The sequence below is a fragment of the Lathamus discolor genome, chromosome 1, assembly GCF_037157495.1.
Source record: "Lathamus discolor isolate bLatDis1 chromosome 1, bLatDis1.hap1, whole genome shotgun sequence".
Lineage (NCBI taxonomy): Eukaryota > Metazoa > Chordata > Aves > Psittaciformes > Psittacidae > Lathamus > Lathamus discolor.
Window position 1 is genome coordinate 62250164 of NC_088884.1, and position 16972 is coordinate 62267135.

Here is a 16972-nt window from a genome sequence, read left to right on the forward strand (position 1 = left end):
CTACCATATATCATGTCTCAGGAATCATAACACAATCTAAACCATGAAAATTTGTTGATAGAAGAACAAAACAGAGCAATGGAAAGTCACTGGCAAACCTGTCTGGTCTACGTCGCATGCATAGAAAATGGTGGTCAGTAGGTCTTCTTCACAAACCAAACTCGCATCATGCGTGGTGTCTGTTTTGTACTCCAGTGACTGCTTCCACCCTATGAAGGATATGTTTGTTATTGACTTTCACGCACAACAAAAACCACATCTAAACTCTTCTTTTTATATTAAAGGCAGACTAAATTAAAAGCCAAATCTCTTCTCCACAAACAAGGAATTAGCAGATTTGAGTTTTTGACCTGACTCATTACTTCCTCATTTTTTATATTCACAATAACAATTTATAGAGTAAATTTTAGATTTTATTCAGCGCTTTCTGCTGCCTTATTAAATTTGAATTATTCTAAAACATCTCATTACTAGTTTAATTAGTAACTAAATGCCATCTATGTAGGTTGAGTGCTCAACTGTCTAGGATTTTGGACTGGGAGGTTCCCCCCTCTCCCCCCCAGGATTTTTACCTCTTTCACTCAAAGATGACCTCTTTGACACAGGAGATCGTTTCACAGCACTTTCTGACTTTTTATCAGGTGTGAAGTAATATAAATTTGGACTTGATGTGAGATACTTCTGTTCGTGAGGCACATCTTTGGACTCAATATTTGATAAAGCAGACAGCTTGTTTTGAGCATTGGCCTCTCTGGATCTGAAGGAGGACGGAGAACAGCTCTCAATGGCACATACTGGCATCCATGAGCTGCAGGATCTCTCTTTTCTTTTAATGATTGAGCATGTGGCATTTATAGGACTGGAGTCAGACATGTGACCAAGACAAGGTGACAGCAACTGCAGGTCTGCAGAGAAAATGCCGTCACAGCTGGGACTGATTAAGTGCTGATCAGTACTGTCATGACTTCTGAAAGTTCTTTTCTTCAGTAGTTCTTCTAGGTTTTTTTTGGCATTGCACTGTGGACTGTCAAAGTTTCGGGACTGAAACTTTGGTATCTGCAAAGCAGGGTTAGAGACTTGGTCCATCATTTGGATAGATTTGATCTTTCTGCATATACTGTCCACTGGGTTATGATGTCTTTTGTTAGCTCCAGGTTCTGAAGACATTATCAATTCCCCTCTCCTGCAAAATATCTGGAAAGAACAGGGACATGATACAAGAGTCAGGATGATCCACAGACACATATTCCCTGAGCCAGTTTTCTGTTCAGTAGACTTGGAGCTCTGGTAGTAAGTGGTTTGAAAACCTTTGCTCCACATACCAACTGTGACAGAAGCCTTCCATCTTGATATTTAGCTCTCCAGGGAACTAGAAGTCACATGGATTTGGAAAAGGTGGGGAAGGAACAAAGAGATGCTTTCTGAAATCTCACTGCTTATTCTTAAATACAATAAGCATGACAGCGATGGGGGAAGGCAGAGAGGGGAGGAACTAGAAAACCCCCTGTGGAACACCCTGCAACCTAGCAGCTGATTACATTTTCAGATTAGAGGAAGCACTAAGCAATATTACTCAGACCAATTTATCCCAAATTGGGCATTTCATTTTTATATGAAAGAAATGAAACTCCTCACACAACTTTTGTAAGTATTACTTCTGATCACATCTGTAGCAGTTTTTATTTCACTGGTTCCGTGTTTTTTTGCTCAGGTCTAACAGCCACAACTGTCCAGCTATTTATTGCAGGTGCCACCTACAGCTACAGACACCATCAGTTTCTGATCTCTTTTTGTGGGTTCGCAGTCAAACCCCACAGGTTGGTTAAAGTATTTTGAGCCTGCAGCTTTCTTGCAATCGTCTCGTGACATGTTTCAGAAGGCAAGATTTAAATGTAGCTTGCTTTCAGGAAAATACAAGTCTGTCTTTCCGGGGTTGCTCTTTGCAGGTACGGGGGTGGGGTAGGAAAAGGAAGAACAACAAGAGTTTTCACATTTCACTGAGCCGACAAGGACAAAAACCAAAACCCAGTTGTTCCTTTTACCAGTTAGCCATCCTATTTGGGTTTTTATTATCTATTATGTCAGGCAATATTTAAACAGGCAGGTAGGTGGGAAGGTAGGGGGGTGTGTGCATGTGACCAAGGCATGGAAGGGCGCATTTAGCAGCAGTAAAGTCACATTTCAAGTGAGACATTAATCTTTACTCTGCAATTTGCAACCACTTCTGAACTGAGTAGTTAAGAGCTTCCATGTGACACTGTCCCACTGCAGATTTCACTCTCAGTTTCTCACCCCCCAAAAAGAAGGAAACAAATAATATTATTGGAATTTAGCTGTGACATCTACACCAGTGTAAGAGACATATTACTAAAATATTACCATACAGATAAAGCTAACCAAAGCTCCCAAGGATCAGATTTTAAGAGATATCTTGCACCGAGTGTTGCAACTACATACCTGCCTTCCACCACTCTATCACTTTCAACTCCTCAGCTCTGAAAATACACTGTATTGCTTCTCTCCACAAGATTACATACAACATTAAAAGCAAAATCCAAAGCACACACAAAACCCAACACTTACTTTGAAGTAATAAACAGGGAAGCAGTGAAGAGTCCAGTATATGTTAACTGTATAACCTATATGACTGACAACAAGCATCCTCAGATAAAACCTCAGTAAAACCATCCTCAGTAAAACCCTCTGGGACTGGGGTTTTACTCGTAGCCATCCTATCAGAATTGCATTATCAGAGACCAGAGTTCTGTTGGGGTGGAGAGGAAAATTAAACAGCATCTTGCAAATACAACTCAAAAGGTAATGTGTGCATGTGAGAGGGACTGACATAGCTGCTCACGGGGGCAGAGCACCAGACTCCTTGACCCTGAAGGGATTTACCCCTGTATAGTGCAAACACCTTGTCCCCAGGATATAGACTTCACTGAACTGTACCTTTATGCTCAAACTCTGAACCAAGAAACAAAAGGAAGCAACCTCCCACTCCCCAAGAAGTTTTCTCCCTGCTTTTAAGTAACGAAAACCCAATTCTTTTCCCCAAACCAGCATCATGCTTTACTAGCATTTAACATGACAGTTGCCACTTGTATAACCTTGTGAGGCAAAGAGGAAAAAAACACATGTAGACATTTGTTAATCTGGAGTGCAAGAAACTTAAACACTTACTGTTTTTCTTCAAGTGTTTTATTACAAACTTCCTGCATGCCAGCAGCTTGGGTTTATATATGTAGACTCAAGATGTCCAATTTTATTTCTCTAGCATTGTTTCTGTAAGTAGCACCATTAATTCCTTAACTGGTTAAGCGCTCGTTAGTTAAAGGAACACTTAAAAAAATAACAACAGTAAGACTTTTAGAATAGCTTTTAAAAAGAGACTGCTTTTTATTATTATGGCGGTTTTAAAGGATTTACCCCTTAAAAATAAGTTCTAGGAAGTTGAAGTAGTCTCCTATATTAGAGATACAAAGAAAAACTTAAAAACATTGAGTAGGATTTTATTATGTTCTGTAAGTACACAAGAGCTTTCAAGCAGATATAAGTAACACTCTATTAAAGAATATTAGTCTGATCATTTGCAAAAAAAGAAACCATTTTAAAAAAAGAAACAGTCCAAGACCTCATACTTACTCTAGCGTATGGAAAAATACCTTCTTTTCCTCCCTGGTAGAGATAGCACAGGCTAACAAAAGCTATTCTAGCTGCTCCTCTGAGGAGGGCTACCTAAATGGCTTAAGCTACTCAAATTAGCAGAGAACTCATTTGATGGGAAATTAGCTTTACAAGGTACACTTGTGGCTGCCACTCAGCTTTAGGTCTGGGAGGGGCAATGAGCTGCATGGAGGTGCAAATCAAACATCCCTCTCTAGTTTTCTAGCCCTTCTTCCCCCAACCCCATCTCTCCTGCAGCTAAATGAATTGCCTGCAATTTTATACGCATCCTGATGTCTCCCTGCTATCCTACCCTTATTTTTAAAATGGTGAGGAAAATAATGCTATAGCTTATTAATGTGTCTCAACTCAGGTGCCTGGGATGTTTCTTACTTACTATTAGCAGTTCTGTCTTACTTTTCCCACCTACTGCAAAGTTTCAGGCAGGAGCAGATCTCTCATAGGTTTTCTTGTGACAGTTGGAGCAGAGTAGCAAGACACTATAAATTTCATAGTTCTTACTACCTTTTAAAGGAAGTCAAACATTGAAGTCTCTTGGGCTGATGTATTAAAGTCTCTGTGTCACTGTTTGCTCTGCACTTGGTTCTGTGAGTCAAAAAAAAAGAGTTTTGAATCAGGACTGTTAACCAAGTCCTCTCTTTAGTATTAAATTCTCAAAAAAGATTTGCATACTAAGAGCATGGATCTTTGGGTATATGCTGTACAAATAACTGGAAATAGAAAAATGTTGTTGAAGGAATACTCTTGCCTGCCCAGTGCCTACTAACTGCACAGCCCATCAGACTTCTCCAAACATGTGGAGAAGTGACACATCCCCGCCTGCCACAGGCTAGGGGGGTGGTGGGGAAGGGTCCAGCAGCAGGAAATTCCCACCCTCCCAATTTGCCGGGTGTGTAATTCAAGCCAAGTGGCTCACAGCCCATCTTTTGCTGTGCTACACTGTGTTTTCCTTAGAGCTTCACTGTGAACTGATACAGATAAGCACTCACAGGCCTGGCTGAAGTGGTTCCCCACTCACTTTGGGAACATCTAAAATGCCTGTCAGTTCTGATGACCCGGTGCATCAGGTAAAGGTATTTATTTTGCCATATATTAGACTTCTTCCTCTAGAGCCAAACTTTGTTTCAAACAACAACGTTTGTTGTTACAACAGCGTAACACAAAACCCCCTCTTATTTTAGTAGCATTCCTGTTCTCTGCATGGTGGGATTGAAATACATGCTATTTAAGGGTAAAGTGTACCTTATGTTCGGTATGTATGGGTGAATATTGAGGACAAATATTTTCAATGTTTAACAAATGTTAATGCAGCAGAGCTCCTAAGGTATTCGGTTTCTCTTGAAAATACTGCCCTGGGTTTCCTGTTCAGCCTTTAACAGCATTTTCCTTTACATAATTTATGTATTTTACATATAATTATGTGCATTTCTATATAAATGCATCAACACCTCCCCATCCCTCATGGCATGTATGTGAAAAGAAAACCATTTTGCCCAAGAAGCTGCACATTTTATGGACCATGCTCACAGAGGTTGGGCACTTTGTCTGTTAAGAACATGGAGCAGGCTCTTTCAGTCTCTGAAACCTGTCTGATTGTCGTGCAGTCTCTCAGTGTAACTTGCCTTTTTTTGTCTCTCCCAATTCCATCCACTGTTTACAACAAAATGTCAGCATCCAGCTGCTCAGCAACAGCCTGCATTTCTTGCCCAGCTCCATGGGTGAGATGGTGTACTACTCAGTCAAGAGGTGACTGCATGCGTAATGCTCATCATCCTTCGTAGCCCGCTAGGTAGCTTCTTGACAAAGACAATAATCCTCTTTGCCAAGTTCATGGGGGTGGAAGAAAAGGTCAGATGACTCCTTGGCCTTTGATGCTTCTGTCATTAGAGAAACATATGTTCTGTGAGATACGTTCAGTAGTGTCTGCCTGTCTGAAGAGCTGGACAGCTTCTGCTAATGCACTTTGTAAATGGCTATACTCAGATGGTCATGTCTCTTTTTCAACTTTCAAGCTGGATAAAACTGTTCTTCAGCTGGACTTTTTTTCCTGGTGTTTGGCCCAGACTTCTCCATTACTGAAAAAAAATGTTGTACCATAGGAACACATCTTATGGTGCACCGAACTTCAGAAGCAGTCCCTCTTTCTGATGTGTACACCTTTCAAATACTTGTGAATTTCTACTCTTTCCTGATACTTTTAAACATTACTCACCCCACATAGCATATTTAACTTATAACTATCCCTTGAAGTTCTCCTCTTTCATCAATATAATTATGAAAACTGTAGTGCCTGGGCCTGAATAGCATTGATCAAGCTGTAGTCCTGAACAGAGGCTCTGTTACTTTTATCGTGCAAGGCGTTTGCACGATCCCTAGCTGACTTTTCTACAGCTTGTTCTGTACCTCAAGCAGTTTTTGGTACAGTTCTTCTCAGACAGTCTAAAGAAAAGAAGAAAAGCAATGCTAGCAACTATGCAGTAGCGCTGGAATCAGGCCTGCAGGCATTATGGTGCTGAATGTGCAACAGATTAGTTAGTTCGATAAATTCTGAGCCAGCAACTAGTGGCCTCTGTAATTGTGTATCTGGTTTATATCAGAGAGAATCTGTTTCCTTCAGAGCTGCACCATGTAAATACAACTTTCAGGAGAAGTTGAAGGTGTCCCTGCTCATTGCAGGAGGGTTGTACTCAGAGGACCTTTAAGGTCCCTTGCAGAACGAACTATTCTATGATTCTGTAAGTTATTCTGAAAAATGATACTGAAGAACATGTTTGTGTGACATAAAATGTCTGACAAAATGTATTGGTGGATTGCAGATAAGGTTTACTTGGTCAACAGGTTTCACAAGGCAAATATGGAACTCACATACAAATTTCACCCTAGCCTGGGCGCTATGTATGGGATTGAAGTCTGGAATCAGCTTTGAAAGATCGCAGAAACACAAAAAACAGGCTCAAAAGAAGATGTTAAGAAGTCGTACAATTCAGCACCATGTTTCTGAGCAGGATCAGTTCACCAGTGAGTCTTAAGAGGGGGTTGGGTAATCGATTCTCTGAGTTACTCTGTGGTAATAGTTTCACAGCCTTTCAAGGCAATCTATTTCTATGTGTTGTCTATTTCTATGTCCTATTTCTATTTCTCTTTGTTACTGTTAGAAAACTTGCCTATTAGCTTAAATCTCTTCACTGCAAGTTAAACACAGAATTCTTTGTTTATTGCTACTTTGCAGACTCTGCCATGATAGTTCGCAGCCTTCTGAGATGCTATGGTTATCATGTCCAAGCCAGAAGTGGACTGTGCTAGGTGCTGTTCAGATGCCAGATGAAGGAAATTAGCATAAGCACGAGAGACAAAGGTCATAAATCTAAGGAGCTGTATACCCTAACACTGTCAGAATGCCGTATTGCTGACGTATCTACTGACCACCTACACACAATAGCTACACCTTTTGCTCAAGAACAAGCAACGCATCACTGGTGTCCTTACCAGCAGTTTAAAAATAGACAGGCACAATGACTGTAGCCTATATTTTTAGGGGAAGATTTTGGAAATCAGTCATGACACAATTCAGTGATGTATGTTTAACCCCACTAGTTAAAAGTCTATCACATGAGAACTTTTTCACTCACCTCAGCATGGATCTTCAATCCCAGAAACTGGGTTTTTATCGTGTACAGTCTCTGCCCTTTAGACGTCTTTAAGAATAAGAATAGGTTGTGCTCTTTCTAATAAGGGGTCCTGCTGCTATAGCAAGCTTCACTACTTCCTTCACTTGGAGTATTGATTACATGCCAAAGCCACTTCCTCAATTATGTAAATCAGCTGAGAAATGGCAGCATTGACAATGAGTGTTTCATGTACAGCTCATCATCTTGAAGTGCTGTAGTTTCTTAGTGTGTTATGATCCATAACCTAATTATAGGCTACTTCATTTTTCAAGAGTACAAGCTTACATATGCCCCTACACATCCACATGTTGGTTTTTTTTTGTGACTGCAAACACTCTCGGTATATGCATTTCCTTCCAAAAGTATTGCCTTCTGTCGCTGTTTGCAAATAAATCATGTCCCATATGCCATTCTAGAAGTTGTTAGAATTCTGGGAAGAGTGAAATGACCACCTTCTCATAGGATCATTGTAAGAAAAAGCTATGAAGAGAGAAGTCTTTTAAATTTTAGTCACTAAAGTAGAATTGACAAACCTGGAGTTTTTTATTCTGCATGCAGATTTCTTGCGGATTTGCAGACTTCTTACAGATTTCAGAAATATATATATATATATTGAAACAGCAAAGCAACTTAGAATCACTGGTCATGATAAAAATAAATGGATTTAGGGCCCTAAGTCACAAAGGCACAGATAATTTAAAGAGAAAATAAGAACCTTTTTGGAAAAAAAAACAAACCCAAAAAAACCAACAAAAACACCCAAACCCTTAAAAAGCACTAAAACCATTTAATATGAGAGAATGTTGTCAAGACCCTGCCTTTGCTCTTGAGCTGATGGTCACCTGGCCCCAAATAAGCTGTTTCAGCTTTGATCTCTCCAGTTCTGCCCTACAGGCAGCCTCAGGCAACCCCCAGTTGTCTCCCCACAAGGAGACAAGTGGGACTCTATCAATACATCCAGGTTTAGAAGAGAGAGTGAGACTCCAGCAACACCAACTCAGAGCAGCTCAGGCTTTGCAAAAAAGTCAAAAGATAAGAACAGCTGAAGTTGTCTTTCTACAGCGTGGTGACAATATTAATCTTTCTCCATGCCTCCTATTCATTTCTCCTTCTCCCTAGTTCCACGAGAAGGGACTGAGCTGGTTGTCTTCGTGTTTTATTTCATGTTAAGCTGTCTCATTCTGGTGGCAGGAGAACCAGGGCTTATTTTCAGTGCCAAACAGATCCTGTTTGTTTTCTACCACAAGGAGAACCACTGTGAAGAGAATATACCTTACATTGACCAACACCAAATATAGGGGGTTTATTTTCACAGACTCAGTTGTGTGTTTTGATTCTGGCGCTGTGATTCGTGCAGAAAGAGAAACTCTGAGGGCACTCCAGAAGGGAATAAGTGAGTAGCTATTTATCTTTTCCAAGTCTCTGCTTGTTAAATGTCTTCTGGATGCCATGCATAGTCCTCTGCTAAGGCTAAGGGTTAAACATCATCAAGATATGTCTTTGTTCTGAGCAGAGAAAATGTAACCTTCACATTGAAGTAGATGCAAGTAGAATCCCTTCTGTTGGATAGGGTGCATCATGGCATGGCCTTTTTAAAAGGATAGAGAGATAGTGACAGCTCCCAGCCATGGCAAAAGCTGCATGAGGCCAAAACCTGAACTTCTCTCTCATTTCTTTCATCCATTCCAGAGTGAGCTACAGCAAATGCCAGTTCTGTATATTTCATGAACAATTCTGTCTGGCATGAGCAGAGAACAGATCAGTATCCACACGAAAGCAGGAGAGTAATTGCACCTTCACAGTGTGCATCACAGCAGTCTCCACAGACTCAACAGGCAAAACCTCATGACAAACCTTAGCAGTACTTATCTGCACATTCCTCAGACAGATTCCACATACATGAGCATGTTTGTCACATGTACGGGCAGACCTGTGTTTTTGTTACACCACAGGGTGGTCCAGTTTGTGAGACTGCTGCAAGAAAGTTCCTACTGGCCAATCTTCTAATCAGAAGATTTCTATCTCCCTGTGTGCTTTGCTTCCCCTTCTGCTTCCCTCTCCCATTTTACAAAGGAAAAAAATGAGGGAGAAGAGATAACCCTAGCTACACAACCTTTGCCTCTCATCCATTATCCATGACTACAGTAGGTCCAACAACCACTTAGAAGTAGCCTATGGAAATGGCTTTTCCGATTCCCACTTTGAGACTTTTTTCTGTTTACTGCTCCACTGCTTGACCTATTCGAGCCCATTATCTGAGCTTTTACTCCAACCACCCCATGAGACAGAGCAGTGATTCTGACTATTAGGGGTTGGGAGGGTTTTGGTGGTTTTTTTATTGAGCTTTGTATTTTTACTTGCATATAAGAAAACTAGGTGTGAGAGATCATTAGAGAATCAAACGAGAGACTGAGTCTTCTAAATGTATGCTAGGAATAACCTAGTACATTACCACTAGCTATACCCAGTAGGAATAAGCTAGTGACACTGGAAAAGTCACCATTTTCTTGATGTTGGCATGTTATGCCTGGAAAGTAATTTACTAACTTTTCCAGCTCCCACAATGGTTAGGAATACGATACATGTTAGATTATCTGAGGTAAACACTCATCATGCATATTAATACCTGCTTCTGGCTGTGGTTATCGATCATCTAGCAAGAAGGTGACATGTTGCAAATGCACAGGGCTGATGCTGATGTATTCAGAAGGTATTCACCTGGCTAATGGGGTGCATCTGCAAGTGTATCCACCTTTCAATCATTTCTCTGACTTCCTGCAAGTCTACAGGTTTCCCTCAGGAGTCATCAGACCTTCTACTTCTCCATCTAGAGGGCTGACAAGAGATCCCTTTAGACTCCCCCGCCCTGCCACAGAAGGGGAGGGTACCTTCACTCTGAAGATTTAAAAAGGAACTCCCAAACCTTTAGGAGATCCTGTAGCACATTATCCCAAGAAAAGAAGGCTGAAGATTTGCCACTGAAGAAAGTATGAAGGTGAGTGAAACTCTTTTAAGTGCATGGGAAAGTTTAGTTTTCAATTAATACTTTTCATGTGAGTATAGTATTTAGCAGCAGCAGGGGAGCTTAGGAATTTGAACTTTAAAAGAATTTAGTTTTAACTTTAAAAATAAATAATGTAAGAAATATACGCATAATTCTATTCAGTGTGCTTGAAACAACTGCATTAAAAAAACATTAGTAGCAGAACATGCTCTTAAAACCAGGGTGAGATAAACTACTGTGAATCATAACGTTAGGTGCTCCCTATTGCACATCACTGTTATCAATACATAAATAACAACATGGTCTGTGTGAACAAGCAGAGATGCAACTTTTTGGCAGAGGTTTCATGCTCAATGCTTTCATTTGCATGTGCTGCATCAGCAAACAAGCTCCAAGCATCAAAAAAGCCTGTCTCGTGACATGTGTGTAATCATGGCTGAGGCAAATAGGATGCTAAGTTTAAAAACTTTCTTTTCCTGAGGAAGTACCGATGCGCTCTCATGGTTGATGGGCTTTTGTCTGAAATGGCAAGTCCCTGCATTTGCTTGTTGTCTAAACTCTATGATTCAAGGTTTGGTAAAATCAAGATATACTTTATATTGTCTTTCCCCCTTAGACTGTACATTTCTCTTTTTTCTGGAGGATCTAATGTCCTTGTAAATAGGAGGACAAAAGGTGCTTGTGATGTTCTCACCGGTATGGTACCTTTGTAATGAACAGGAGTTAAGAGAATATCATATGTTTGATTTAACATCCATCCTCCCATGAGATCACTGTGTACAGATCAGTGGAATAGTCACTGAGCAAAAGGAGGTTTGGCAGCAAAACAGGGAGAAAAGAGAGACTGGGCATACCTTCACGTTTAGATTTGAAGTTGAGAGGATCTAAGGATCTGAAAGGTCTTCCTGTACCTTGTAGTTCTTTGTTGTGCACAGGGACTGCGTAAACTGACAGCAATTGCAACGGCACTGTTCCTGGCAGCGTTCTTGGTATCTTTCTCCTGGAGCGCACCTCAGGTAAACTGCTCACTTACTTAGGCTGAATGCTCAGCATCCATGAATCTCATGGGTTGGTGCCAGTTAAGTGTTTGTACTAGTTAGTAATGTCATGCAGCGTTGACATGGCTCTTCTCTTTTTTTTTGGCACAAAGGCTTATTTCCAAAGGAGAAACTGGACTCCTCAGGCTATGCTGTATTTGAAGGGTGCACGTAAGTCCCACACTCTTTCCATTTTGAGGAAATAATTTTACCACTGGATAGTTCCTAATCTGCTTGGCCCCATACAATCAGTAAATCCCTGAGGATGCTGTGGATGCAGAAGCTCTGAGGCCTGCAGGGATATGCTAATTACCTATTTCTTCTTGTCTCTGAAACAGTGGTATCACCATTATTATTATTTTTTAAAGAAATCAAAATGAAGAAAGCAAACAAGTGTTGGAAGAAGTGAAGCAGAACAAAGTACTGAAAATGTTGATGGAAGCTTGATTGTAAAACCTGTCAGAAAAGAAGTTTCCTTATCTGAAATAAACTTAAAGGGGGGTTAAGACACACTGGATATAGTTATCATGCCTTATTTTCACTCGGGCTTTATTAAAACATCTTCTTAAGTAACAGGGGGTTGTTGTCTTGGAGTTATGGTTCAGGATGGGTTCCTGCTGATATGGAAAGACCCTTATGCCTCCCATTTTATGTTTGTAGAAGTAATGCTGTAATTTTGTATTTTGAAAATATTACTTTAGGAATTATAGTGTAGGAATACGAATAGACCTGGGAGGTTGTTTTCACCCTTTTCCCACTGCTTTCGTAGAGGGACGCAGATTCATCTCAGATGAGAGCCAGCGAAACCATCTGTATGACAGGATGAAGCTTGGTAAGTACTGTGGACAGGTATATGTAACACATTATGGGAGAAATCTGTGGAAACTGGAGGGGATATATTCAAGGAAACAAACTTATTTCTGCTAGTTCCTTCATTCAAAAAGGTACATGATAAAGACTGACTTTCCTTCCTTGTGCACCCATATGATTTCATTTACAGAAGTTCCAGGTGGACCTGGCTGTTAAGTGGCATTATCATCAGTACTTCTGATTTTTGTTTTCCTCTGGAAAAAGTCAAGTTATTCATTGTGCTGAACTGACAGATGACAAAAGTAGACAGATAATGTTTCTGGAGGAAACAGAATGTTATAGCAAAGTAAGGAACATATAAAAAAACTAAATGTTCTTTTTACCTTCTAAGGGACTTTGAAATATCCTGCTTTTTATAAAGATTGCTTGTGCCTTCTGTGTTAAACATTCATCTGGGTGGTTGTGAGTAGAGAATGTTATAGCGTGAGGGAGACAACAGCACTATTTTTCTCTTTCGGTCTTTCATTATAGAGATAAAAAAGCAAAAAACAAACCAAAGAAATACCATCAAACACTAACCAACCCTGCATCTCTCTTCTTATAACTCTAGAAACACGCAGCCAAAATACAAATCCTTTATCTCTTTCTGAAGCTGCTGCACTGTTCCTTAGTACCTTGCAGAAAGCACAAGAAGAAGGTAAGTGTGTGCTTCGTCTTACCCTGACTTTTTAAAACAAGGTTTGTCGCTGTTTCATTTATGAACAATTTAGTAAATTAATCTAAAAGGTCTAGTTTTGTTGTGGTCTAAGCCCATCTGGCAAGTACCATGCAGCTGCTTGCTCAGGTTTGAAATGAGACATTCCAAAGAATGTATTGTGTTAAAGTGTACATTTACACAGATTACAACATGAATCAGATAAATGACAGTAGGTAAAATTTTGTATATTCTGCTTTGAATTTGGTTTTCAGAATTTCATTGGTTTAGATTCAAGGGAATGGCTATTTTGAATTGATTTTTCCAGAACAAAACTCTACTGGGACTCCTTTTTCTGCAGAATATTGTTCTCTTGTGAAATTTTCATTCCTCCATTGGGTCTTATATCCTGGTATAAAGACTTAAAAGAATCCTTAAAAGCCCCAGCAGAGGAGCTGTGGGATTCACATGTGGCCTCTGCAAGCTCTGTTGCTGGCACAGTTGACAAGGGTCCCAGGGACACTTTGAAACAGAGCTTTGAAATATCCTGAAAATCCTGTAATTTATTCATGTGTTCCCAGCTTCCCATCTGTACATCCTCATCACATGCTTCCTCACCATGTGCTTCTGCTTCTCCAGAACCTCAGAACCCATGTTTCCCTTCCACAACACCCCCTGGCAAAACCCAGATACTGAGGCAGGCTTAAGTAACTTGTGTTCTCCTTCATACACATTGCACTCCCTTATCCTATGCTCCCTGGCTCCCTTGCCCTGCTTTAGTTCCCCTTTCCACCCCAGCCAGCCTTCCTGAACTGCTCATTGTCTGATGCACAGATAGAGCTCACCAGGCTGAAACCCTAAATCTATGCTACCCTTGTCTTCTGTCTTTCTACAAGTCACCTCTACGTAGTCTATTTTTGGGAAAGGCAGCTGGGGTCGGGAAGGTTGTAAAAGGAGGATGCACCCTACAGGCTGTCGAGAGACAATGCTGTGCTCTGGCTCCTGGCCGCTGCGGAGGCTGTTGTAGCATATACAAGCCCAGGAGTTTAAGTTTGACTTTTCCCCTCTTTGATTCAAGACAGGGAGGAACAGGAGGTGGCTAGAAGCTACCTTTGTTTCTCGTCCTGGTTGTGAGCTCCTTATTCAGAATGTTATCAACATATAGTGCCGGGGCTCTGCGCTCAGCTCTCTCTTCCCTGCCCTGGCAGAACTCTGCTAATCTAAAGAACTCAGTGGCATTTAAGTGACAGAGAAAAGACAGAATTAAAAATGAGCATAATGCTTTGGGCAAAATCTCTGAGCAGTTCTAAAGATAAATCAGAGCAAGTTTTATTTGTGTGCTAACAGAAAGGGAAAATCCTCTGAAGCTCACAATTCGTAAATTTTAGGGCTGTTTTCCTGCCTGTTGCTGCTGTTCCAGAAGAGATGGTGAACAGCAATAGCCCCTGAGAAAAAAGGTGACATATCTCAGAGAGCTAAGCAGAACTGGCAACTTGTTTGAAAAATACTGTGACATTGCCACCATTGTAGTAGGGAATAACGAAGCAGCCAAACCTGGGTAAGTTATGCACTTTCAGAAGATCACTTTTCAGTGATTTTAGAATCCTCTTGAGTGAGAGAAATGTGCAAATAGAAACCAAATATGTTCTTTTCTTCTGCATGAAAAAATTCTGCCTTGTACTAAGATACCCTTCTGGACATGGTTTGTACCTTTGCACTTCAGAAAACAGAAAAATGCCTACATTTAAAATGAGAGAAGGCATGATTCTTTCTACAGATGCCTACATCTCTCAGCTAAGCAGTCACTTTACCCTTCGCTTGTGCTTGAGGCACATCTGTCTTCTGAAAGCTTTACTGAATGAACTTTCCCTTATCTACAGCTTAATTTTCCCCATTGTGTCTTGCCTTACAGTTGAAGAAGAAAACAGTGATCACCATGCCTACTTGACAAATAAGCTATCAAATTGGTGAAATATTTCAGATTTGACATTTGGATTGCATAGACCCTGAAATCATGTCTTGTGTAAACAGAGTATTTCATCCATCCTCACTTCAGTTCTGACGTATGTATGTATTTAAGATTTTGAATGCAAACAGGTTGCACAGTTACTCGTTCAGATAAAGGAAGCATTTGTTAAGTTCTGCTTTGTTTAGACCATTTTGTATGTCCCACCTAGAACTTAAATGCGTTGTACCGTCTTACCTGAAAAGATGATTAAAACTGTCTTTTTGGACAATGACTTCATTTTCTTTCAATAGGCATTGAATAGTCATCTTTTACCACTTTTCACCCAGCTGTGTATTGAAGCCCTTTTAAACGTAATTGCTTCACCACTTCACTGCCAGCCCTGTAAATTGCTGATTGTTAATAAATCAGTGTGATATTAACACAATCCAGCTATCTTTGACAGCGAAGACAGTGTTTTTATTTTTTGCAGGTATCTGTCACTACAGAGAATAGGCGACAGCACTTACTTAGCCCTCAGTGCTGCCCCAGTTACATGCATGCAGAAATGCATAGTCTCAACAACCCTACTGAGTAAGTCCCACCACATAGTGTGGGGATAAGTCTTACAGGATCTGGGCCTCATTAATGCCTGTGGCATACCGTCACGGCCACTTGTCAGGATCTGAAGTACTGCTGGAGCTGGTGGTGGTGTACCACGTACAAACCTAGTGTCACACGTGCCAACAGGCACACAGAATATTAATTGCATGGTTACCGTACTTTTTGTTGGCCTGCTTTTTGAGTTGTGAAACTGGACCATAAACACGTTTATTATCATTCCATGCTGATAAAGACATATTTAACATCATTTGTGTAGTTTTGTGGTCTAACTGGAAAGCCCTCTGTAGTTCTCATGTAATTAAAAAACACCCACATGATTCTTGTGTCCAAGCAACTATGTTTTATTTTTTTAACCTTCAACCCTAGTAATACTCTTCATCTTTCAATGCTAATTCCCTCTGATCTTTCTCATGGCACTCCTAATTAACTGTTAGCACACACTAATAACAATGTTGCTTCTCCTCAAAAGAAACGCAGCTGAAGGAACAGAGGAATTAATTTCCATCATGGGGCTATTGGCATTTTCGGCAATTGTTTATAATCTATATTATTTCATGGAGGAACACAACTGGAGAAATAAAAATGTCCTTGTATGTTAATTTTTAGGCACCAATGTATCTTTGAATAGCAGTATATGTTATATGGCAGAATGCATTCATGAGGAGCTTCATCTAAAGACCAATGATATCCATCAGAACATTTTCATTAATTTAATTGCTCTTTGTTTCTATCGTACTCTGAATAACTTAGTTACTTTTCAGCATATTTTACTGTATGATCAGTCAATGATCAGACAAAAGGTGGAAGGCTTATACATCCTTTGGTTTATTACTATAATGAAATTCATATGCCTCTAAATGAGATGATAGAAAAACTGTACTAATCGTATTTCCAGCTTTTTGTATGCAGTCCTGATAGAAGCTCACTAGCTTAAACAATTCATTACAAATACCATGGAACAGAATAAACATTCTGCCATGCTGGTGAGTGGTTTGTGAAACCCTAGCATTTTCAATCTGGCAGATAATCACTTATGTAAGAGACAGCTGCTACCAAGCTTGTCAGATGTCTGTAACTATTAAAAATGTGCGGCATTTAAGTTAGGCAATCTGCCTGAACAAAAAGCCATTCCCTATAAAACTGCAAATCCAAAAGGCAGAAATGCTTTGCTGTAGTTAAATTGTCATGCTGCTGATGGCTAGTCCTAGCGTTCAAGAGAGTACTAAAATAAGCCTAGAGGCATGAGGCGGAGGTCACTTGGGCCACTCAAGGACCATTTCTGAGAAGAATGGGCACTCTCTTCACATCAGTCATATTTCAGAAGCTGTGCACTTCCTGTCACCAGACAGGTGCTCAAAGTATATGAACGTGCTGAATCAAACACAGCTGGATTTGTGCGAGATGTCATGACAGTTCTCTGCTCTTCCCAGAGAACTCAAACACCATAAGCCCATCGAAAAGAACCTGTAACCTGGACCATACGTCTTGCTTTTTTTTTCTCCT

The 16972-nt window shown here is 40.3% G+C and overlaps 2 protein-coding genes across 5 annotated transcripts in view; one reads left to right on the forward strand and one right to left on the reverse strand.

The window, feature by feature from the left end:
• IRAG2 (inositol 1,4,5-triphosphate receptor associated 2) overlaps positions 1 to 3720 on the reverse strand; it is a 42128-nt gene extending 38408 nt beyond the window's left edge. For all 4 annotated transcript variants that reach the window (XM_065674095.1, XM_065674088.1, XM_065674078.1 and 1 more), the window contains exons 1-3: positions 3646 to 3720; positions 573 to 1194; positions 99 to 209 (exon numbers count right to left, since the gene is read on the reverse strand). In XM_065674095.1, coding sequence (XP_065530167.1) covers positions 99 to 209; positions 573 to 1167 — 706 coding nt within the window. In that variant the 5' untranslated portion in view covers positions 1168 to 1194; positions 3646 to 3720. The remainder of the gene's footprint in view (positions 1 to 98; positions 210 to 572; positions 1195 to 3645) is intronic.
• Positions 3721 to 10189: 6469 nt separating this feature from the next.
• SPX (spexin hormone) lies at positions 10190 to 15137 on the forward strand. The gene is made up of 6 exons (XM_065674222.1): positions 10190 to 10350; positions 11295 to 11375; positions 11510 to 11567; positions 12166 to 12228; positions 12817 to 12903; positions 14813 to 15137. The coding sequence occupies exons 1-6, from the start codon at positions 10345 to 10347 to the stop codon at positions 14869 to 14871; spliced, it is 354 nt and encodes a 117-aa protein (XP_065530294.1). The 5' UTR covers positions 10190 to 10344; the 3' UTR covers positions 14872 to 15137.
• The last annotated feature ends 1835 nt before the right edge of the window (positions 15138 to 16972 follow it).

What these genes read in the sequence shown, in the direction of transcription:
- SPX (XM_065674222.1), top strand. An exon ending in GTATGACAGGATGAAGCTTG is followed by an intron (nt 12,229 to 12,816) that starts GTAAGTACTGTG and finishes TTATAACTCTAG; the next exon opens with AAACACGCAGCCAAAATACA. An exon ending in GCAGAAAGCACAAGAAGAAG is followed by an intron (nt 12,904 to 14,812) that starts GTAAGTGTGTGC and finishes CTTGCCTTACAG; the next exon opens with TTGAAGAAGAAAACAGTGAT.